This window comes from Ceratosolen solmsi, unplaced genomic scaffold, assembly GCF_000503995.2.
Source record: "Ceratosolen solmsi marchali unplaced genomic scaffold, CerSol_1.0 scaffold19, whole genome shotgun sequence".
In the NCBI taxonomy this organism is placed as follows: Eukaryota; Metazoa; Arthropoda; class Insecta; order Hymenoptera; family Agaonidae; genus Ceratosolen; species Ceratosolen solmsi.
Genome location: NW_011948443.1, coordinates 1762300 through 1788491, shown reverse-complemented (window position 1 = coordinate 1788491; position 26192 = coordinate 1762300). Strand labels below are relative to the sequence as shown.

Here is a 26192-nt window from a genome sequence, read left to right as displayed (position 1 = left end):
CGCTTCTAGTCAATATTTAAGACATCTGCTTTTCGTGCTGTTTATTGTGTTTTAATTTACAACTACACTATAATTCTACGTTGATGATGAGAATCGTTGAGATCTTGCCATTCCTTGGTGGTTTCTACGTGATGGTAGCATGCACTAGAGATCGAGGTAGGAGGTCGTAATTCGCCGGCTCCTCTTGACGTGATGCACTTGGTGGTAGATGCTTACATGGAGAAGCGAGTTCGTAAATCTCTGGACATTCTTCGTGTAGTGTCACCTGGTGGTCACCGTCTTGCTGGTCTCCTCCGTGAGAAAATGTGCGATGGCACTGAGAGAAGTGGCGATGGCACCTTGAGCTACTGTACAATGGCAGAGAGTGTTGAGTGATAGGTGGCTATGGCACCTTGAGCTGCTGTGTAATGGAATTGATTTACTTGATTAACGACTCTACCGAGAGAGCTTCCTTCTTCCTGAGCGTCCCCACTATTAGAGCGCCTGTGTATTGTGGTCGTCTCCTTTAAGAGCGCGTGGGTATTGGCGTCCCCGCTAACAGGGAGCCTTTGTCTTGTGGCGTCCCCATTACGAGAGCGCCTCTATCTTGTGGGATCGCCGTTAAGAGGAAGCCATCTATCTTTCTGCTTTCCCGTTAAGAGGGTACCTCGAGTTGAAGCATCTTGCCTTAAATATCGAAACAACAGTATAGCTAAATTTGACAAGTGTATGCTATTGTGCACATTTAGATTTTTATTTTTTAGGTGTAACGACTTTTTCAAGATATTGAATGACTTGGGAAAGAAATCGTTATGCGCGAAAATCTAAAATCTAACGGTATGCACTGCCCCCCTCCTTTGTCGTTAAGTTGCCATGCGATCATCACAAGATTTAACCACTCTGGGTAAAGTCCTTATTCAAATAGGAAGTGGCAAGTCCCTCAAAACGTAGTCCAAAGACAAACTTTCGTTGAAATCCTCAATGAAAAGGGACGTATAAAATTGCCTTATCGGAGTCAGAAGACAAGTACCAGTTGAAGTCCTCATTGAATAAGGAAGCGAAGGAAGGAAAAAAATTGAATAAGGAATTGAAGTCCCTCAACTGAGTCCAAGATTAGTCTTCGTTTGTAGTATCATCTACTTTAGGCGTCATAGCCATCATCTAAGATTCGAAGTCTAAGAAGATAGATCATCGAGCATACATAAAGGATTGAGGCCATCTCACAGATACACGTAAAATTATCTTAATTAATTCTACTGTCTGTACTCAAGGAGAAGCATATGCTCCATACGCACGTAGCACGTGTCGACAAGTCTTTGCACCATTTACGCTCACCTTACCGACCTAACTTCATTTCTAGCTCGAGTCCTACGCACACGAAGCCAATCTTCGCACCATTCAGCGCTAATAGTAGAAATAACACGTGACCTTCTCGATGAAGTGGTAAGAGCTTTACAACCTCTTATTTTTCAGGGAAGAACAACAGTGCATTATGCCAAGAGAAGCAAAGTAGTACATCCAATGTGGTTAAAGTGCGCTTGCTATGGTCAGAAGTGTAATACGTTAGAATCAATCTTCGGGCCATTCAGCGCTTAAAGCATTAATAACACGCGGCTCTACTCGAAGAAGTGGCAAGATTATATAACTAATCACTTTCCCGGGAAGAGCATTAGTGTATTACGCCAAGAGAAGCAAAATACTGCATCCAATTACCTCTGGTGAAACTACGCTTGCCTTAACCAAGAGTTCAACAATTGATAACAGTAATAAGAACCATCCCTGTATCTGGAAATTATCGGAATAAACAGCATAACAAACAGATGTATTGATATAGAATTAATTACACTATCCCTTCCACTTGCCGCATATCGCTACCACATTAACATATCGTGGTTTCTGAGCTGTCTGCATAAACAACTTTGTGTCCTTCGAACCGATCTTGGTAAAACGAGCCGGCTCATCGGACACATTTTGTACAGTTACCTGTTCGCCGAAGTGCTGGAACACAACGATGCAGGCTATGCAAATCACTAAAAATCCAATTTCCATTACTAATTACAGTTTCGTCTATATCCTTACAAGCACGTAAATCTAAAACATACAGAAGAATTTATTGAATTCATAAAAATAGATAAAAATTATTAGTTTTAAATATAATAGTTAGTATAACATAACATTGAAGGATGTAGATAAGATGTATAAATACGTATATGAATATCTTTTTAATATTATATCAATTACAAAGGAAATTCTAATAAATTCCAAAATAATCAATTTTAAGTTATTAAACGAAATATTTGTAAAAATATTTATTTTATGGTTAATAAAAACACAGTAAAATATTTAGAAATTGAATAAATATTCGAGCTAATTTATACTATATGCACACATGCAAGCACACATTACACAAGTTAACACTTAAAAAAAACATACATATATATGTGTGTGCATGTGTATATATATTATAAGAAAATTAAGTTATAAACTAACGATCATTATAGTTTACTAAAATTCATTTCTGTATCAATTAACTATTTGTTTTGTAGGTCAATTATTAATGATATGAAAAAAATTCAAACTCATAATAGGCATATGAATATTTTATATGAATCGTCGTTTGAAAAAATTTGGCACAAGAAATAGTTTGGAATTAAGCTTTATACAAAATTTTAACTTGGGCAAAATAAAATTAATATGCGTATTATAAACTTTTCTATTCTCATAGATGTTTTTTTTTGTTTTGATAAAAATAAAACCTTGTTTCTTATCATCAACTAGAGGATATTATTCAATTATCATGTACACTTGTTTTTATATATAGCTTAAAATTGATATGATTCTTTTATTAAAGAATGAATGAATAGAAAATAAATGTATTAGTAAAACAATATATCAGTATCACATTTCTAAATAATCTGCTGATACCAACTCATATTGCACTAATTATTATTAATAATAAATAATTCAAACTTTGAATAATATTAGTTTATAATTATTTTATTTCTGTAAAGATTTAAATTCCTGTAGAAATGTAAACAACTAGGAACTGATATGATGAACTAGTGTTTCTTCAGATATCTTCGTATAAATATGATATAAAATTTAAATTTTAGATGCATTTTGGAAAATCAGTGTTTTTCAATCAGTAAGATTATTATCGAGTATCAAATTATTTCGAATCAAGTAATATTGTATTATTATCTACTATGGATTGAGTAGAGCATTATTTTTTATTACTCCTTCAAGTGCAATTTGACATAATTGACAATTGTTTGCTTAAATCAAGTAAAATAAAGAATAGATAAATCGCCTATCAGCACTATTATTGATATATCACCGCTTTTAAATACAAAAATGCATAAACTCATTCATTTAAACACTGTACCAGTTTTTATCAGAAATGATTGAATTTATATAAAATGATTAGTTTAAACCGTTGTTTCCTTGGAGTATTAATCACTATGATAAAATTCGAATAGCAATTTTATATTTAAATGATTAGAATAATATAAATTCATTATATATAATGAATTATGTGTTTATATTAATATAATTTTTTTCATTTTTTTGTCATTGGCAAAATTGTTAAGAACAACTAAAAATCTTATTTTACTTGCAGATGACATCATTCAAGTGTAATCTAAACATTATCATATAAAAATATTACCTATTTGATCCATTGGTTATTATCAACACTATTAACAAATTTAAATAACGCTACGTTTAATGAGAACTTGGTTTCAGTCAGCAGATCCTTAAATTCCAAATATTTAGAATATTTACTAATAAATTAAAATACATCCTGAGCAACAATAAATAGGAGCTTATAATTTTTAATTTTTTTATACTTTTTATCATAGATAAATTATATCTAGAATATTTATAAATCTACGTTTATTTATCACTAATTTCAAAATCAATGACTTATTCGATATCATTACTAATGATAACGGTCATTATTAAATTGAGTTTGGAAAATGACATTAAATATTGTATTCGTATATATGTATGCGATGCTAATTATAGAATAGTTTATTTAATAGCCTTAGGTTCTACGCAGAAAGTATTCTGAAATGAATACTTTAAATTTATAAGTTTATCCCAGTTGTTACAATCGAAATATTTTTTTACTGCAAAATAGCTTACAAACATTTGAGCGAGTACAGAAATTTGGCTATTTCGCAACATTATAGCAATAATGACATTGTCTAATGTCATTTATGACATTATCATGACATCCCATACAATCAAAATCTATTTATGAAAAGCATATGTCATATAACCATCTGCCGGTAAGAGCTCAAATTTTTAGTATCTTTTACATAATTGGATGATACATTGGATCACATACAGACATAATTCAAAGTATACTAAATCTACATTTTAGTATCATGCAGAAGTGAATCTAAATATCATCGTTTTATTTATATGATATAAAAGAAACAAAGCATATTCCACATATTCTTGTTCTATTTTTCCTCAGTTTCCTCTTATATCTTTTGTAGTTATCTGTTTAATATTCGAGAAAAATATATTAAAATTGTATTTTTTTACTTTTTTTTTTTCATTTTGCTTCATAAAATTATTAATTGTTATTGCATCCTTAAATTACCTTATTGTCTGAGATCAGACTAAAAACGCTTCCCTGAGATCGTGAAGGGAGGCTTGCTGGCAAGTGGAATGGACAATGCAATAATTCAATACTGCTTTTATACGAGTTGATTTTTCCTTCTATTGAATATAAAAAATAATGAATAGTTAATATCTATGAATATCGAATAAGTGTATGATAGAATAAATAAGTGAGAGTTTCTTCAGGTAATATGAGTGATGATAATCTTATAAGTGTATTCTTGTCGTATGGTGCGTGATTGACGCCACCGATTGCCTATACCGATGAGCTGGAGAGGCCTGTGTGGGGCGCTGGTGTATGACGTCACTGTTGAGAATTGATGCCGCCGTTGCCGCTACCGATGAGTTGGAGAGGCTTGAGAGGGGCGCTGGTGTATGACATCACTGATGAATGGCAATGATGCCTTGGTTTTGGTATTGCTGCTTACTTAGTTCACGGAGTCGTGTTTTAATGATTCGTAAGAACATGTGTAATAGCGTAGCTTACGTGTGTGGAGTCGATTTCAGTTGTATTGGTGGTACGTAAGGACGTGTGTAATAGCGCAGCTTACGTGTGTGGAGTCGCTTTCAGTTGTTTTGATGGTACGTAAGTACGTGTGTAATACTGTAACTTACGTGTGTGGAGTCAATCTCAGTTGTACTGATGGTAACCTCTATATAAGTAGTATTTGACTTGTAAGAAAATGATTGTTTTCTTTTTTTTTTCTTTTCTTAGATTTTTTCTGTGTAAATGGCGTTAACTTGTAGAATAAGAATTTGATCTTGATGATTGCTTGATTGAACTAGTAAGAGGATGAGACCGTCATATGCAGCTCCTTAAATATTCTTGTATAAACAAGCTGCGTTGAAATTGTATAGGTGATCGTTGCTATGCCGATATTTGTCGTGACATCAACAGGGCATAGACTCGTAGAGTTCATTTGTTATTACATTTGGAATTATAGTAGTATATTCGAGTTTTTCTGTTATAAGCATTCTTTGAGTCCGTTAGTCAGTGTTTACAAAACAAATGCTCGCGCGCTCATACCTCTCCCACTTTTTATTTTGCTTAGAAATTACTGCAATCCGTAACACATATTAAAACTACCAGTTTTCAGGTTCAGTTTTATAATCGCGATTCCACATATTCTTGTTCTATTTTTCCCTTATGTTTCAATATTTTCATATTTTTGTTGTATTGAGTTTAGTATTTAAGAAAAATATATTGAAATCATATATCTTTTTTTTTTATATCTATACATTATCTTAGTTTACTAGAACATAAACTCAACTGAAAATTAGTTTTATTAAGTTGTACTTCATATCTATTTCTTATCATGTATTTAAAGAGTTATATCAAAGTTCTTCTCTTACAGTTCCATATTACATGTTTATTCTTTTATTTTTTATTTATAAAACTATAAGCATCAATTTTCTTTAGTAAATGATTGTATTCAAAATTTTAGATGTTTAAAAATAGTGTACCGGGCGAGGAGGGCCAAGTAACTAAGATTAGATGTGAGCTCCCCATGTTGATAGGAGGATTGCAGGCTAGTGGACAAGATAGTACATGTATTCAATAAAGAGTAGTTTTGTTATTTAGTTTGTTTTACTTATGATTGCACTAATTGAATTATAATTAGTTGTATAATTGATTTTTGCTTTTCTTGATTTGTACGTTTATTGCCACTGAGCTACCGCGTAAGTCGCATACACAGAAAGAAGTTGATGCCTTGCTGGTCCTCTATATGTAACACACGTGTAGATAAAATAATACACACAGAAGAGGGAGGTCGTAAACCCCCGCACTTCCTTGTATATGAGCACGTGGCGTCGCTTGAATTGCTTGTATTATGTTTTGCAGATAGCTTTACGTGTCTGCAGATTGGCGTGTATAGCTTGATATAGTTATGTATTAATTAGGAATGAAACGTTACCTCGTAAGTCTGCACGTTGTGTATAGCCATGTTTTGTCTTGTTCTTTGAGTTTCCTCGTATGGCTCCTTGCAGTTTGATTGTGTATACTATGCGGACTGATATTCGTAGTTCTCGATTCCCTATTTTTACTTGTATCGCACTGCTGCGAGTGTATGATTTGATTATCTAGTACTTGTGTTGAATAGATTAACCTTGTGTAAGTAACTTGGACTTTTGAATTGTTTGACTGCGTTTAATTGACTTGTTCTTTTTCTGATAGATAAGATAAGATTAGTGATTGTGCCGTGCCGACGTGGCTTTTTTTAAAGCCTTCTCTCGACCACGCGGTGGTCAGTGAGAATTCCCACTCTATTGGTGTCGCTAATCAGAGCTGTCTTGTCGATCATGGCGTTGCCAATGAGATTTAGTCTTATTAGTGTGCCCAATCAGAATTCTTCTTTAGTTTATGGTAATTCTAATCACGGCGCCTTTCGAGTGGTGGGGTCTCCCACCAGTGAGTCTTTCCAAGATGGAGGCTCCAATGAGAGCGGGTCTTGCTCAACTCCCTTCCTTGATGGGGGGTCTTGATGCCGCGCTTTTCTCTCTCCATCCTAGCATTGTCGCATGCATTTCTTATAATCATACGCGTTGCGATCGGTCAGTGTTGTGAAGGTTAGGTGTAGGATTGTTTTTGAGTGTATCATCTGGCTTGTGTCATCGATAGATGCTTTATGGCGAGGCCGTGTCAAATGTCTCGTAGCATTAGTTTTATGACTTGTTTTGCTGGACACTTGGAGCCTTGTTCTCGTCAGATGTGTTTATGAAGTTTATTTTCTTAAGATATTCGAAGTTTTGCTGAATTGTTTAGATTTAGTTAATCCGAGGTGCGTTTTGAATGTTATTACTCGCGTAGCCCAGAGTTGCTTTTTTCGGAACTCTTATTTTGATTTTTCCAGATGTTTAATCAGCTGGGAGGTTTCTTACATTCTTGAACATTACACAACTCTAATCCAATGACGTATATAGGAATTTTACGATCATTAAATTCATGTATTATTCATCTTAGAATTTAATTTCTGCAATATATCGTAAATAATCCGATTGTCCAGATGGATAGGTGATATAAATAACTATTTTAATAATGCTGTAGCTTATCTCTATTGCAAACTAATTATAATACATCAGTAAAGATCATATACTCAATGAAGTAAATTAACCTTAACGATAGCTTATTGTGTAGAGTAGGTGTTCTGCATGTCAAACCAACATTAATTCAATCTATCTATTACATGTATTACATTTTATAAACAATATAATAAAAAATTGGTTATAATTAAAATGAACTACATGCGATTAATATTATTAGTATTGTCAGATTATATAAAATCATACTTTATAAACAAAATTTTAATGAAATACTTATATATTCGCAGTTGTATTTTGAAATTCATTAAGCTTTGAAACAAATTTTATTTAAATTTATATATGTACGAATAAAGATAATCTTAATACATATGAAATTATTATTACAGACCAGAGCTGCACTCATTGTCATATGATGATGTTGATTGACATTTTATTGTTACGCATATATCATTACGAGTCCTAATATTACAGTGACTGCAGTTGTAATATTGGATTGAATTATTTTGCTTTTCTTGATTGTGGTGCAAATACATTGAATGCTGTAAAATATTATTTTTGAAGTTCTTTAATTGAGCAATGGAATTGCAGTAAGTAAAATCATGGATTTATAATTTAGTACCTAAAAAATGAAAAAATTCTTTGATAAATATTTGCATTGAAAAATACAATTTATTTTATACACAAATACACATTTATTTTTTAGATTTATAAATCATATTTAGTTACATAGCATATATTTCAAAGATATCAATAAATATGTAAGGAAAAATTAATATTAAACTTAAAAATAACATTTTATTAAAAATAAAATTAATTAGATGATTTTCTTTTCGATTCCTAATTTAGTATCTTAATAAAATTATAATTCTTCTATTTCATAAAATTATTATCACAAAGCTTATTGTATATTTTAAATAATCATTGAATTCTTATACTAAATAGTTTTTAAATAGAGAATTTATGTTTTTACATACTTTGTCTATTGATACTTTTATAAAAATTTATTAAAATTTTAAATACTATTTTTATCATTTATAATCCCAATTATTTATCCCAATAACCGTTTTAATACATTCTTTGATTAATATTAATTAGTTAAAGATTTTTCTTAAAAAAATAAGTTGTTTTTCATAGTTTATTTAAATTAAATAACATTTTCTAATTTTTAAAGTATTTAGCATAATATAAAAGTTAATGTATTATAGATAAATATTATTTAATCTTTACACCCATAAAGTGTAAAGTAAATTTTTCAATTTTTATATTCAAAATTTTAAAACTCGATAACAAAATTTTTTTAATAATATGCGTTACATTAAATTACATAAGATTTAGAACCTATTTGAGAAAATGGTAATTGTCAAATTCGTTAGATTATTCATTAGTATTTTGTATTTCAATTCATTCAAATAAATTATTAATTATTCATTGGTAATTTATATTTCATCTGGTTAACATAGACTGATATAAATTTAATGCCTTACTAATTTCGAGAATAGATATTTTTTATCGTTGTTGTAAATTATTTGGATCTCAATTCACTAATATTTTATCAACGATTAATTTTATTTCATTTTCTATTATCATTTTTTAGTTATGCATGTACAAAAATTTTGATTTCAACGAAAACAATTTAGGAATTTGAGTATTATTTCGTAACAAAACTATATTACTACATAATATTGCTTTATAACATTATTTAAAGTGACAAATTTTTATGTTAAATATATATTAAAATACATTATTTAAAGTATTTTATTAATTATTAGATACATCATTAATATAATCTTCAATTCAAATCAAGTATCAATTTAAAATAAAAATCTGTCTTTAATAGCAAATTTTAGAATTGGATTAAATTCCGTATTCATTTTACAAATTGTAAATTTCTACTAAAATCGCCTTTGTTCAAGTTATTACTAAAATTAATTATTTATGAATAATTACATTTTTTATATTTTTCTTAGGTTTCGTAATTCATTAATAAAATCAGTATTACCAAATCATTTTTCAATATTGTCATTGTTCGATTATTAAACGGTTGTTTTATGGCTCGAAATGCTAATTCAATAGTTCCGTGGATTGGTCTCTCGTCATGATGGCTGTTGAGGAAATAACAAGTGGAAGGGCTGAAATTAAGTACAATATATATTTATTGTGTTAAGATATCGTTTATTTTTGTTGTCGATTATTATAATATTGCAGTTGTGACTGCAGTTTGGACTGGTGAGGTTATTTCTTCAGAGTAATGGTAATGTCGTTAATACAATGGAGATTACTGTGAATCTTGAATGTCGGTTTTATGCTGACGTTATGCTCATGAATGAGCATGAGAAGATGGTGATTGGAATCAAGTATGCTTGGTAGAAAGAATGATCATACTTGATTGAGGATAAAAAACGTCTTGATGAAAATTGGTATGTAATCAATTATGTCTTTACTTATGATAAGAGCAGTTGCAAACTAGTCAAACGCAAGAATCATAAATGACGAGCCTTCGAGATCTGAAGGACTTGATGAAAATATATTTATAGTCGATTATTCTATAATATTAACGTGTTAATTCGAGAGAGCGTACTCTTCCCCCTATCGACTGTTTGAGGGACTGCACGGCCTTCGAAATGTTAGTTCGAGAGAGCGTACGCTTTCCCCTATCGACTCTTTGAAGAGAAGTTTTATGAAACTTGATTTGCACGTGTGCGACTAGTTTATTTAAAAATAATATAAAGAGATGTACTTTGTAAACTACCGACAAGGTATGTTGATTTGCTGCGTGGTTGGTGTACCCCTTTTTGATTACGATTCCATTGGCTTCACTGTTAAATCACTACTTGTGCTTGCTGACTTTTTAATATGCACATGTATCTTTAGGTTGGTTGCCGAACATGTGGCCACGTGTCGTAGTCGCAGTATATATTAAAATACACTTAGTAGTAATATCAGAAGAGTAAGCGAGAGGTAGAATTACAATGAGCCTATAAGCCTTTTGAATACGCGCACAAAAACCGAAGGCTTGATCATTCCTTGGCGGCTCTGCTGAAAATACTGACCGTTCCATGGCGGTTCTACTGCGGGCAGATCGAGACCCGTGCCATGGCTTCTACTGGTAGAGGATTAGATCGGTTCAATGCGGCTGGGTCACAGTCATTAAGTGTCCAGAGATTCGAAAATTTTTTATTCTCCGTAAAAATATCCGCCAGCAAGCGTATCACGCCAAGAAGATCCAGAGATTTACGACCTCCTACCACTACATGTTCCATCTTGGAAAGACTCACTGGTGGGAGATCCCACCACTAGAAAGGCGCCGTGATTCGAATTACCATAAACTAAAGAAGAATTCTAATTGGGCACACTAATAAGACTAAATCTCATTGGCAACGTCATGATCAACAAGACAGCTCTGATTGGCGACACCAAAAGAGAGGGAATGCTCACCGACCACTGCGTGGTCGAGAGAAGGCTTTAAAAAAAGCCACGTCGGCACGGCACAATCACTAATCTTATCTTATCTATCAGAAAAAGAACAAGTCAATTAAACGCAGTCAAACAATTCAAAAGTCCAAGTTACTTACACAAGGTTAATCTATTCAACACAAGTACTAGATAATCAAATCATACACTCGCAGCAGTGCGATACAAGTAAAAATAGGGAATCGAGAACTACGAATATCAGTCCGCATAGTATACACAATCAAACTGCAAGGAGCCATACGAGGAAACTCAAAGAACAAGACAAAACATGGCTATACACAACGTGCAGACTTACGAGGTAACGTTTCATTCCTAATTAATACATAACTATATCAAGCTATACACGCCAATCTGCAGACACGTAAAGCTATCTGCAAAACATAATACAAGCAATTCAAGCGACGCCACGTGCTCATATACAAGGAAGTGCGGGGGTTTACGACCTCCCTCTTCTGTGTGTATTATTTTATCTACACGTGTGTTACATATAGAGGACCAGCAAGGCATCAACTTCTTTCTGTGTATGCGACTTACGCGGTAGCTCAGTGGCAATAAACGTACAAATCAAGAAAAGCAAAAATCAATTATACAACTAATTATAATTCAATTAGTGCAATCATAAGTAAAACAAACTAAATAACAAAACTACTCTTTATTGAATACATGTACTATCTTGTCCACTAGCCTGCAATCCTCCTATCAACATGGGGAGCTCACATCTAATCTTAGTTACTTGGCCCTCCTCGCCCGGTACACTATTTTTAAACAATTATTGATTGAATAGCACGGTATGATATTAGGAAGTAGCAGCGCATTTTATATTATTATAACATTTAACAGTTTATTTCATTACTTAATTTTATGAAAAGATATAAATATTGCATCATGTAAAAAATAGTTATGAATTTTTATTAATTTTAATTTTTATAAAATTATGTAATAAAATGATATATACTAATATTAAAGTAAATAAAAAAAAATTCTTTAAAAAATCCTATTTTATTATATTATAATATATTAAAACATCAATGTCAAAATATTAACAAAGCAAGTAAAAAACACAATTTATTGTTTTATAAACATATTTTGGGTAATGAATGATGTTATAAAATGCCACCATAAACGTATTTAATAATAAATATAATTTGTTCGTGCTCATAAAGTAATATATTAATTTTACGATTAAATTTATATTATAAATCGAAACTTCTAAATTTTGCTTTGAATAAAATTTCAAAAAAAAATTATGAGTATTTTAAAAATTAATTCTATTTCTTGAAATTATTTCAATTTAATCAATATACATCGATTATTTTATATTGCATAAATAATGTTTCTTTTTTTCATCGCGTTCATTATTTCATTAAATGTTGTATTGGTTGAAAATACAATATGGTCATGTGCCGAACTTTGTAATAGTAAGATATTTATTTATTATTATTATATAATATTATAAAACTTATTATTAAAAAAAATATTTAAATAATGTTTACGTTCCTTATAAGTGGAATTAAAATTTATATTTCTTTGATATTTATATAATATTAAATTGTTTTATCAATAATTTATTTTTAAAAATAATTTAAATATAAAATTTTATGATTGATTATTAACATATATTTATCATATATAAAGTTATATAACAAAGGTTAAATATATTAACATATATTTAATGCTTGTAACAAAGGTTATATAACTTTATATGATATTTTATTATTATATATCAACATGTATAGATTATTCGAATCAATACAAAATTATGTATTCTAGTTGAACAGTACAAATTAATGATAAAAATGATACTCTGTAAAATTTATTTACTTATTTATAAGCATATATGAATTATTTATATGCTTATTTGTAAGCATTGATATGAAAAAGTTCAGTGATAATTTAATTTATATAAATTGTCAAGTACTTCATATATGATAATATTAATCCAATTTGTACATTAAATTTTAATTTGTGTATATGAGAATAAGATGTATTTATAGAGTAGGGGATGAAGTGATTAAATCAGGATTGGAAGTGTCTCGTATATGTAGACTATATGAACATTTAAATTTATTTTACACAATTATTTTAATTGCGATTTACAATTTTCCATAAAAAATCGCCTGTAATTTGAAATTATGGTGAATTTAATAATATATGTTTTTAAATACCGACTAATAATATAAATCTATGTAAAATTGATAGGTACCTAATTATTTGTTATCGCTACAAAGGCATTTTTAAATCATATTTCTATAATACTTAATGATGTTTAGGCACTTTTAAGATTAAATGACTAATGTATGCCTAACTATATGCCTAAGTAGAAACTCCATTCAACATATTATATAATTGTTAAAATATAAAATATAATATACTATATAGTTCTGTTTTGCAATAAACTTTGATATATTCCGGAAAGTGTATTTATTTTAGTTTCGATTTGCCTCTATTATTTAGAATCTCATTTACTTCGGTCGTTTTGGTACACAGTTGGGTATATTATGCATCTGTAAAATTTAAAAGTGAAAATGACCAAAATAAAATATATATTGGCAAATCTTACGTGTATTAAATGTTTGCTATCAATTAACGAACAGATCACTGTGTGAATACATATTTAAATTAATTTTATAAGGGGTTTAAACATAATTTTTTAAAAATATCTTTAAAATGTTCTAAGTAATATGTGAAATGCTTTCTTAGGCTATATATAAGTATGTATCAGACTTTTTGAAAAAATCTAGTTCTTATTAAAAGTTTGTTACCTATTGTTGAAGCCCTGGTCTAAACACATAATTTAATTTTTGTCCTTAGTAGCTACTGTAAAACAAATTATGTAATAGCCAATAATATTTAAGCCACATATCGTGAAATTGCTTTTATTGGATACAGAATAGTTGTAATTGTTATTTTTTTTATATGAAATGTCTTCGATTACCTTTATTTTTTTTGTATATTGAACTTTACAAATACTACATATTATAGTAATATCACTTGTTTGAGAAAACAATTTTTTAAATGTTATACTGAATATTATATACTTATACTGACTGTATGTTTTTATTGTTTATTAAATTTAAAAAATTACTTAATATATTTAAAATTTTTCAAAATAGATAGAAAATAAATTATTTATATAAAATTGAAATTTCATTAGTATGATTGCATCAACACAGATATTTGGGCATGTGGTAAATACCTAATAATTATTGCACCATCACTACATTAAGCGTATTAAAATGAAAAATTATTATACTTGAATTTTTATAAAACTATTCTTCGTTTCATTATTTCTATTTAAAATATAAAGATGAATTATTTTTTAGAGATTAAAAAATCATTACTCGTGTATTTTTTGTAATAATTTTGAGGCAGATAGTTGTAGTCAAGACAACAATTAAATTTTTCATTAAAGTAAATATTATTGTTTAAATATATAATTAATTCTTCACAGACAATAATTTAAATTTTTTTAATATATTAATGCAAATATATTTGGTATTTAAACTTTTTTTAATATTTGATACATTTTTTATTAGAATCTAAGATTATTATATATTAATATCTTTCTTATACATTTTATGGATCATGTAAAGAAAATAATAAAATAGATAAACAATATTTTAAATAAGAATAAAATAATGTTGATAACAACGATTAATATAATAATTTTATTAAGTGTTTTAATTATGTACTTATATATTATTAATATATAAGGTTGATAGTTAAAATAGATATAAACATGGCTTACATTATTACATTGCTTAAATGTAAGCCCAAATTACAATAATATCAACTAAATCAACAAGCGTCCTGAATAACAACCGCCAATTTACATTGATAAATCTGTAAACAATTTTCTTATTAAAAATTTAATGAATTTTATTCTTTTAAAATACAAGGTTTATGCTTCATCTTCAAAAATGTTTATTACACATAGTTCACAATTACATAAAATGTACTAAGCTTTAAATACATACATTTTGTAAAAAAGTAATACAATATTAAATATATTTCCTATTAAGTATTAGTTCATTATAAATTTTTTAAAGGAATAATTTATTATATATTTATGATTATTTCAGTCATTTTTTTTTACAAATCATATTTATTTTCCATATGGTTGCATTAAAATGTATGGAAATATCGGTATATAAATACCTAAAAAATATAAGATATTCTATATAATATTAAATTGAATTTAAATGAATGAATTTAAACTAATAATTTATAATAAAAGAAATTTTCATAAAATTTCTATTTTATTTTTAGTTTTAACTTTAGTTAAAACTTTAATTGTGGCACAGTATATTGACAAGCGTAAAAAATAAGTGAGAAAATTTTAAAGAAAGATTTAAAAATTATTTTTAAATAATTATAGCATACGGTATAAATAATAGTAAAACTATAGAAATTAGAAAAATATTATTTTAATTATGCAGACTATTCATTGCCAAATATAATCAAATAACTTTGAATAGTAACAAAATTGTCAATTTTTATATCAAATAATAATGAAGGGAATTGAAATTTACCTGTTTTTGATTTACTTATGTAAAAAAATATAAGTCGGTGAAAAAACTCGATGAAATTATTACAACGATTTACTTATTAGTATTTCAATCAAATTATCCAGTTAGCGATGAATGTATAAAAATTAAAATATATGGCGAAGGGAATGCTTACAATAATCAATAAAATATTGACCTAAATTAATCGAGTGAGCCCATATGTAATATTATTGCTAATAAAAATATGAAGATTTACAAAAATTCAAAGTTTTTAAAATAGAATATGTTGGAAAATGAAATTTTCGTTTAAAAAGTTTTATTCGAGAATAATATACTAAAATGGTGGAATAAGATATTTCTCTAGATTTCTAAATACAAAAGGATGAAAAACCTTCATTAAAAAGTGATAAAGGTTTATACAAATCATAAGACAATAATTGCTAGTAATGTAAAAAATGATTCTAATCTTTTTAATAATTAAAATCCTACATGGATATTTTTAATTTATAAAAAATACTGTATTTCACCAATTATTTAAATAGTATTAGATAATATACACACGTAGAATGTATATATGATCTACACATTGTGACTCATAATATCGACAATAGTGTTTTAATACATTTCTGAGAATTGTACTACAAAAATAATTATTTATTTGTGTAAATGTAAATATTATTTGAAATTCATACATCATTAAGGAAGACGAAGCAGACAGTTTTTCAATAGCATATGTCACGAAACAATATTATGACCCACTAATTTATGATATAACATTATTCGACTGATAAATACTTCAAAATGTTTAAAAAATCGAAATAATCCATTAATTTCCATTATTCTTAATATTATTCAGAATGAAAAGTAAAATTGCTAATGTTATTGAAAGTATGAAGAAAATTGCAAATATTTATACAAAAAATAAACAAAACAATTGAACTTTTCATTTTCATAGCAATGAAGTAGATATTTTATACTACATATTCCACTCAAACTTACTCAGTTTATTTTATTTAAAAAAAATTAAAATGTACAACAGTGTTATATAATCAGCCTTAAATTTGCAAAAATATTAAATGTGTCTGCTCGTTTGGTTTCAAATTATATATTTATGTTTACATATTCGAATACGTTAAGGTAGAAAATGTCAATTAAGAGGCTGATTCACGATTTAGAAAAGCAAATATAAACTAAATATAATCCTAAGTAACATATTAAAATAACTATGACAATTTAAAGTAACTATATGGTATAAAATAGATAATTATTAAAAATATGAAAAATTACAGTCTTGCGAATTCATATAAGATGAGAATGTAACGTGGATATACATATACATAAAATATTATAATCAATTCTATAAATCATTTAATAATTCTCTGCAATCATCAGAAGTAATTTAATAGATAATTAGGATAATAAAACGTGAACGAATGTAAAGATCAAAATTTATAAATAAGAATTTTCAATAAATTATTAAAAGATATCTATCGAACTATCGATTTCTATGGCCTTCAAAATGGACTTATATACATATTGAAACTACTATAAATATTTATATATTTAAGATGAACAGTAGATTCCTTTTCTGCTCGGGATACAATTAATTAATATTTTTGCACTACTGTGGTATATTTATAAATATTCACCATTATATTGATTCATTCTTCCTTCGAAATGCTTCAAATTTTTAGCGTAACTAGTTTTTTAACAACTAACGAAATATATTTTTAATAAAATCATAACTTTCTTTATACTAATTTGATGTAAAATAAGATATTCGACTAGTATTCTACTTTCAATCTATCTAATCATTTAGTGTTTATAAGTATTATGCTTGATAAATATAGATATTTTTAATAATAGTATGCATAATCTAAACTATGCAACATTATAAATTAAGAAGAAAAAATTACTTAATATAATTTTTGTATATTTCAATACAATTTTAATGAATACAAACTACTAATTTTAGTTGTTTTCTATATTTTTAATTAACAAATTGTAATATATATGTATTGAATTTTATATATTTAAACAATTTTTAATTAACATTTACTAATACGGTTTAGCAATAAAAATATTTTTTATTTAACTATCTATATATTATCTATATATTCATAATTATAGTATAATTTTAATAAAAATACAATATTTATCAATTTTTAAAATAATATATCAAAATATTATAATTTTATATTCAGAGTTACCGCAAGAAAATCGTAGAAATTGTATTCTGACTTGTTCTTCAACGGCATTTACGAAGATCATGTGTTTTCATCTCTGCGATAGTGAGATTTTACGAATTATATTTAAATATACTTTTATATTTTATTTAAATTATAATTTATTTTCAAAAAATAAAAACTTTATCTTACAAGGTTATTTATCATATAAATTGTCATAAATTATATCCAAAAAATAAATTTTTTTTTATCAATCATAATAAATTATGTTCTACATATTTAATCTAATAATAAATATATATATTAAGCACATTAATTTTTAGAAACTGTTTTTAATATTAGTATATATAATTTAAAAATTTGTTTTTTAAATTTGCATAAAATACGATCATGCACATTCAATAAAAGTAGTTATACAGTCTAAAATTTCTATGTTAATAAATTTTATATTCATACTACAAATAATAAAATTATTTTGATAAAAAATAGGTTCTATTATATAAACACTGAATAAGATAAATAATTTGTAAATGCTATGTAGTTAAATGCTGAGTTAACAAATATTAAACAATATATTTTACTTATTATTGAATCTAATGCATTTTGTCTAAATATATGATATAATATTAATTGAATAACTTTTTAAGTTATCAGTCGCTAATGAATTACGTTTACATATAATTTAAAAATAAAATTAATTTTGTATAAAATTTTTGATGACATACTTTTTCAGCACTTCAACTTATTTATCAAATACCCTGCATCAAATTTTGTGATAAAAAATTTAAATTTAATAAGGATACAGATAATACGGTACTTATCATTAATAACAATTTTATGCTTATAATTTTATTAGTGAGTAATTACAATAAATATTTCAGAATAGTTCTCATAAAACTGCAGCTAAAGGTAAGTGAAAATTAATAAAAAAGATTATATTATAATGTAACTATATATTTTTAGTAACACTATATATATAGTTAGTAATATATTATTTACATAAATAGATATATAATTTATAATTTAATTTTTATTTTCTATTTTATAGTATCACAATCAAAACACAGAAATCGAAGAAATTAATCTATTTTAGTACTATTAAGAATAAAAAATAAATATATAAAAGATTCAATTACTTTTCTTTGAATTTTATCGTAGCAATATATCAAATATTTGTCATAATTTGAATTTACATTTAGTTTACATACCCTTCTTTTTTTCGCAATTGCACTTTCCATTATCTACAAATAAATCCATAAACTATAATTATATATATATATATAATGTAAGCAATTTTTATTGCCATTTTTATTAATATATTATAATGAAATCTTCTTTATGCTGAGTTTCTTGTCTAAATATAAATAATTACTTAAATTATATTTGCGAAGTTGCTTTCATTTTAAAAGTAAAAGCAATTTCTAAATTGTTATATGTAATATAAATTTTCATTAAGATTTCTAGGTATATTATATATAAAGGGTTTTGTTTTGTTTTTAATATATATTACACTATGCCTAATGTAGACATTAATTTATAATTTATATAATAATGTATTAAAAAGAATATTGATTTCATTTTTTCTATTTTATCACTCCCTAATTAATGTATATTTATTGGAGAAATTCTAAGTTATTTTTAACTAATTCCTAATTAGTTTTTTTAAACATTGAGTTATTTATTAATAATTTTTATGTAAAAGTAGAATAGTAATAAGTGTTATTTCTAAATTATTGTTTATATCCTTATCACTTACTACTATTACTATTAATACTATTTTAATATTTATTTTTATTCTGAATAATTTTACTAGTGAGAAAAGTATATTATAATACATTTGTGATAAGGCTATTTATTAATTTACTTTAAGTTCTGAATTCTGGCATTTAAAGAATTTCATTTGGGAATAAGATAAGATTCTTCAGTTTAAATCAAATGGCAATGGAAGAAAAAAATGAGAAATTGAAAAAGATAAATTAAATATTATGTAATTTATTGAAAGTGATTGATTTATTACATGGATTCCTAATGTTAAAGACTTAAAAAAAATTATCCTCTTAATAAGGAAAATACAAAAAATTAAAGAGACTCTGAATTGCTATTTAAAGATTTGAATGCACCAAAAGCAATGATCCTTCACAGTACCTATATATATATATTTAAACACACTGTTATTTTTGCACAACAGTTATAAAAGAATTATAGATTTGAAACAGCCGTAAGTAAATTCTTCAATTCATTTTATTTTTTAAATATATGAATTGATATTAAAATTTTTCAATTTTTTTTATTTTAATTTTTTACACATTAAACAATATCTAATATTTTTATGATACTTATAATTAATAATACACAAGTCATATATCTATATCTATTCTAAGTATTATTCTTATGTCAATTGAAATTACTATTGTATGTAATTTGTAAGAATTACAATAATTATAAATTATTTCAAATAAATCAACATTCTATTTAATATCAATGATGTATATACTTTTGAATTAATTTATTTTTTTATTTATTTATAAAATTATTTAATAATATTGGATTATAACAACTTACACTTAGATAATAGTTTCACAATGCATCGATAATATTACTCAGAATGTAATCAAGTATAAAATTGTATAATATGCATAAACGTATTTATTAAATAATTTAAAATATTTTCTTGATGGTTATATGATTATATAATGAAAACTTTTCTAAAGTACATTATAATATAATCATACAATAACTAAATATCGTATTTTTAAAGGCTATTTATCTTCTTCGTATACTACCATCGTTTGCAATTCTAATTTTATATTAAAGAATATTGTACAATATATTTTTATTATTTATAACCTGTTAATTCAAATAGAATTGTTATCTTTGTGAATAATTATTTGAATTTAATTTTTATACTAAAATGTAATAAATTTTTTTAAAAAAGTAATTGGTTCATATACTGTCACTTGTCCTTAGTTAAACACATAATTTAGTTTGTTCTTACATTTTAAAAATATTATTTTTATCAAATACATTGAAAGTTTTTATATCTATTTGTTTTGCACATCAATAAACTTCGTTATTTACTTATATCAGAATTGACCATATCCATTCATATATATTTTAAAAATTTTATTATGTATAATAGAACATATTTGAATGATACTTCAGAAAACTTTTAATCATATTTATATCTGCTAAGCATAACATGAACCATATATCAATTTGTTAATATATATACAAATAGTTACTAAATATGTTAATATAAAAATATTTTTGGTTAATACATCAATAATAGTTTTACTTTTATTTGTAATTTTTTTTTAAACGAAATATATTTAAATTTATACTACAGAAAAAAGTAAAAATTAGTATTAATACTTAATACTTAAATATTTGTATTTAAAATAATTATAGAAGCATCTATTTATTCATAAAAAATAATAATATTCATTTAATACATGACACTTTAGAATTTAAAAAAATATATATTTCATAATGCACTATAATTCAAATAATAAAATGGTATAAATATACAAATTATGTGTAATCTGCCGATCAATTTTTACATCAAATGTTAAAATATATTGCAATGTACATTGATTTTTTAATTTATTGTCAAACTATATAAATGTTTATACACATTATCTTTATTCAATTAGATTTTTATATCGACAAATTATTTTTGTATCCAAGAAATATGAATAAAGTTTATGCAATCATATGAGTGGAAAATAAAGCAATCATTGATAACTGTATTGCTATGGTGCTCAAATTTTGATTTAAAAAAATCGATTACTTTTAAAAATATCTGCAAATTATTGAATCTAATAAAATCTTTTAATTCATTTAATAAATAATTAATTATTGTACACTTCAATGCATTATAACGTATAACTTAAATTATACAAATAAATTATTCTTTTTATGAATAGAATCAATAAATAGTAATTATATTACAACTAACATGATTTAATAAATGGATACGTAATAAATATAATAAATAAATAAATAAATACATTACTTATATGCCAAAAGGTTAAAACTGTGTACCGACTTGAAAAAAAGTTATTCAATAATAAATTTACAAGAAATTTACAGAGGGCTTTTTGAATCATGCGCAATTAAGATCTCAAGTGTATCAGCTTTGAAGGACATACTGAGTTCAGTACGAAATTTTGAAATTGAAATAAATAGAAATAATCGTACTGATTTAATGTGGTTTTTAAAAAAGTGCAGAGCATTAGTTTGGGGATGTAGCAAATTTTTATGTTTGTTAGTCTTAATACATTATATATTATCTATTTAATTATAATATTATTTTTTTCTCATGTTTTTATAATATATACATTGTTTGGTAGAAATTATGAACATTTATTGTCTTATAATAAGTAATTATTTTATAATATACGTAAACAAAAAAGTCAATTTTTTATTATATTGAATAACATAAATATTATACAATTACATGGGATTCATTGATTTATAACAATTATATCATATTTAATCATATGTAACTATATCATATTTAATTATATCATAATTAACAATTATAACATAATTAAAAATAATTCGAAAACTTATCATGAAAAATATTATATTTTATATCATTAATAATAAATTGATTTTAAATGTAACTCAGAATTATTGTAAATAATGTATATTAGTTTCTTAACGATTAAATACATTTTTAATATACTGTGCGATTTATAAATATAAATTTGTAATATTAAAACAAATGTAATTAATTACTTTTTACAATTAATTACTACATAAGAGCGAAGAGATTTTTTGTTTTTAATTATGTTAGATGGATGTGGCAGAATATTATATTGAAAATTATTAGCGTAATAATAGGAAAATATAAATAAAGTTATTGTCTTATTTATTAAATTTCAGAAATATAATCCGTAAATTGAATGCAAGCACAATCTATTAAAAATATATGAATATTAATAGAATATTAAAAATAGACATTTTTATGACAAAACAAAATTATACATTTTTTTTATATAAAGTTTGTTATTCAATTATTTTTAATTTGGAACAATGCAATTCAATAATATTGCAAGTATTCACATAATTTTTATATTGAAAAATTAAAAATTAAAAAAACAACTGTTGAAATACATTTGTAAGAAAATAGTAAATCAATTAATTTTATTTTGTAATATTTTTAAAACAGCAATTTTATTATTATCAATTTCATGAAACATAATGAATAATACTCAATTGTAATAATAAATTTTAATGAAAAGACAATAGTTTATTTAAAGTTTTTATTAATTAAAATATGTATTTAAATTAAGTGTGATCTACTAATTGCATAATGTCTTGAATTCAACATATTATTTTTATTTAATAAGAGATAAATATAAGATGAGAGAAATATAGATCTAACAAAAATTACAATAATGTGAAACAGAAAATTATGGGTTCTAAACCCAAAGCCATAACTTTACGGTTGAATAAAAACAAAATATCAATATATGTTAACACGTGGATTTATAAATATTCTTCTTTCTTAAAATTTTACACATTTTAAAAACACTTTGTTGATATTAGAAAATAAAAAATATATCACATTTAATCTAAAGCAAAGGATGAGAAAAATAATTAAAAGTTTGTATGGACTTAGATTTAAGTAACTTCTACTTTTTAAAATCTATTCTGAATATATGGTAACTATTGGAGAGGTGTCTAATATTAAAAAATAGTAAACCTCTTGTATTTTATATATAAATAATTAAAAATAATAAATGTATAAAATATAGTTTAAAATCAAAATAAAAATAAATCAGAATTCGTTACATATGCATTACTATCATAGTGCATTTAGTTAATTTAATTATATTAATCACGTAAAAATAAAGTTTTTAAAAAACTATGAGCAAGTCCATTAAATAACTGACATTAAAAAACATTTGATAAGGAAACATTAAAAAAGCACTGCCAAAACTATGACGAATGAAAATAAATTTACTTTTTTAAATGTCTTTTTAAAATCTATTCTATTCTCTCTTTACAATTATTTAATAACTAAACAATTTTTTTTATTATTAATGCAAATTTTTAATTTTTTTATTAATAATATTCAATTTTGATATTATTAATGCAATTTTTTATTTTTTTTTAATAATAATATTCAATTATGATATTATTAATGCAATTTTTTTATTTTTTTTAATAATAATATTAATGTATAAAAAATTGAAACAGGTACAAAATTTTTAAAATATATTTAACTTGGTGAATAAACTATTTCAAAGTCGTATTAACATATTTAATTTCTATTTTTCAATTTTATCTCAAAATCGTTTTTTTATTTAATTATGTTTATTTATAATATATTATAAGGTTAAATTAACTTTCATATTATTTGATAAAAGTTATGTTAATAAATGTAAACGTATTTTTCGTAAATGCGTTTGAAGTATTTTAATCTGATATTTTATAAAATATATCATTTCGAAACCAACTGATTATTTTATATCTAAATACTATTATTATTTTATCGAACATATGTAATTTTTAATATAAAATTTATTGAACTAATGTATGCATTTAATAAAATCGTTATAATATGGTCTGTAATTTTTATCATTTTTTTTATCATTTTTTAAATATTTAAAAAATGAAAATACAAAAAGTGATCATTCATAAAAAATGATGGTTAATATACATATATATGTTTCGGTGCTTATTTACACTACGTTCACACCTTTTAATTGCATATATTACGTCATTAATATTATACAATATTTATTTATAAACTTCCTTTCTAAAGCTGTTTTTGAAATTCGAGCATAATATTTATATGTATGCAAAATAAAAGTAATCGATTTTTAATATCGCACTAATAGCTCACTGGTAATTGTATAACAATAACAATGAATTATATGAATAAATTATATCATACTACGTTAGTAGTTTTGTTTTAATTTTTTTTATTTTATTTTATTTTAATTTTTTAATTTCTAGATGTCAATATAAAAACATTATTATGGGAGAAACAAAAATATATTGAAGCATATAATAATAAAAGTCATGAAGGCATCATAAGTACACATTCATATTTATCAAATTTAAAGTATTCTATATATTTTTTTCGTTTTCTAAGACTAGAATAATTAATAGATTTAATGGATTATGTAATGTTAAGTATAATTGTCTGGGATCTGACTAAAAAAACCTTTTGATGGTGGGTGGAGGTGTTGCTGGCAAGTGGAAGGGGCAATGCAATTATTCAATACTACATGTAGTGTTTCGTGTCTTTCCTTTTATTAAATATAATAATATAATAAATGGTTAATAATCATGAAGTATATGAATGAAGGTGTGAGTGAATAAAATAAAGTAAGTTTCTTCAATTGTGTTATGTGCTGAGGAGAGTGTGTATCATTTCCGTGGTGTGAGGAGTCGATGCAGTCGTAGTATACGTAAGAGCACCCATTGTTGTACCTTAGTCGTCTAAGCGAAAGTGGATAGCTGCTCCTTCAGTGTAAGTGCGTAAGAGCTGCTTCTGTCGTATTGAAGATTTCTAAAGGGGACCGTTTTCTCCTGCCTTAGTCGTCGGTGTAATCCGTTAATATGTGTAGTATGATTTAGATATTTTCACTCTTGATTTATGTTAGCACTAGCGTGTTATTAGTTTAAGTTTAGTTAACGGATTTTGATAATGTGTGTACGTTTGTGTACTGCTACGGTGAGTGATGATTGTAGAAATAAAGTTGAAGATTGAATAGTGAGCCAGTTATAATGATTGCGTAATTGTTACTAGACTAGACTGAGACAAAGACTGATTGCTGAGTGTGAAGCACAGCCCTTAAATATTATTGCACTATTGCTCAAAACGCCGGTGTTTTGTTGCCATGACGACACTGGTCGTGACGTCAACAGGGCACAGTCTGGAAGGTTCGTTGGTTATTGTTTTTTTAAACAACTGAATAGCGCGTTCATACCTCTTCCACTTTTGTTTTCCGCTTTTCAACTTTTCAATCCGTAACATTCCGCCCGCCATCATTAATTCATTGATGATTAAATTTTGTATCTTCTATGGGAACTGGCAGTACTGATAGAATGTGGATTGTGGATAAGGTGACACGGGTTAGCAGTATGGAGATTTCATCAAATGTGAATTATCCAATGGTATTCCTCCTGTAACTTGGCGGTGCTTACCACTGCTTCCCATTTTTATCGTGTGAGGTGAAATGCATTCATCTTCTTTTCAGACTTGGAGGATTCCTGGAAAGAGGGTTCTCGGGTGATTGCGAGCAAGTTCCGATGACGTAACAAATTATTACGTATGTATACCGCTACAGTGAGTGATAACTGTAGAAAAAAGCTTGAAGTAGTTTCCTGTTTTTAAAAAAATACTTTTACA

At 25.7% G+C, this 26192-nt stretch overlaps 1 protein-coding gene across 1 annotated transcript in view; it reads right to left on the bottom strand.

Annotated features, from left to right (window-relative positions):
• LOC105365981 (monocarboxylate transporter 10) overlaps positions 1-21878 on the bottom strand; it is a 33627-nt gene extending 11749 nt beyond the window's left edge. The window contains exons 1-3 of the mRNA XM_011504281.1: positions 21838-21878; positions 8042-8272; positions 1963-2070 (exon numbers count right to left, since the gene is read on the bottom strand). Of these exons, the coding sequence (XP_011502583.1) occupies positions 1963-2070; positions 8042-8186 (253 nt within the window). The 5' untranslated portion in view covers positions 8187-8272; positions 21838-21878. The remainder of the gene's footprint in view (positions 1-1962; positions 2071-8041; positions 8273-21837) is intronic.
• Positions 21879-26192: the final 4314 nt, after the last annotated feature.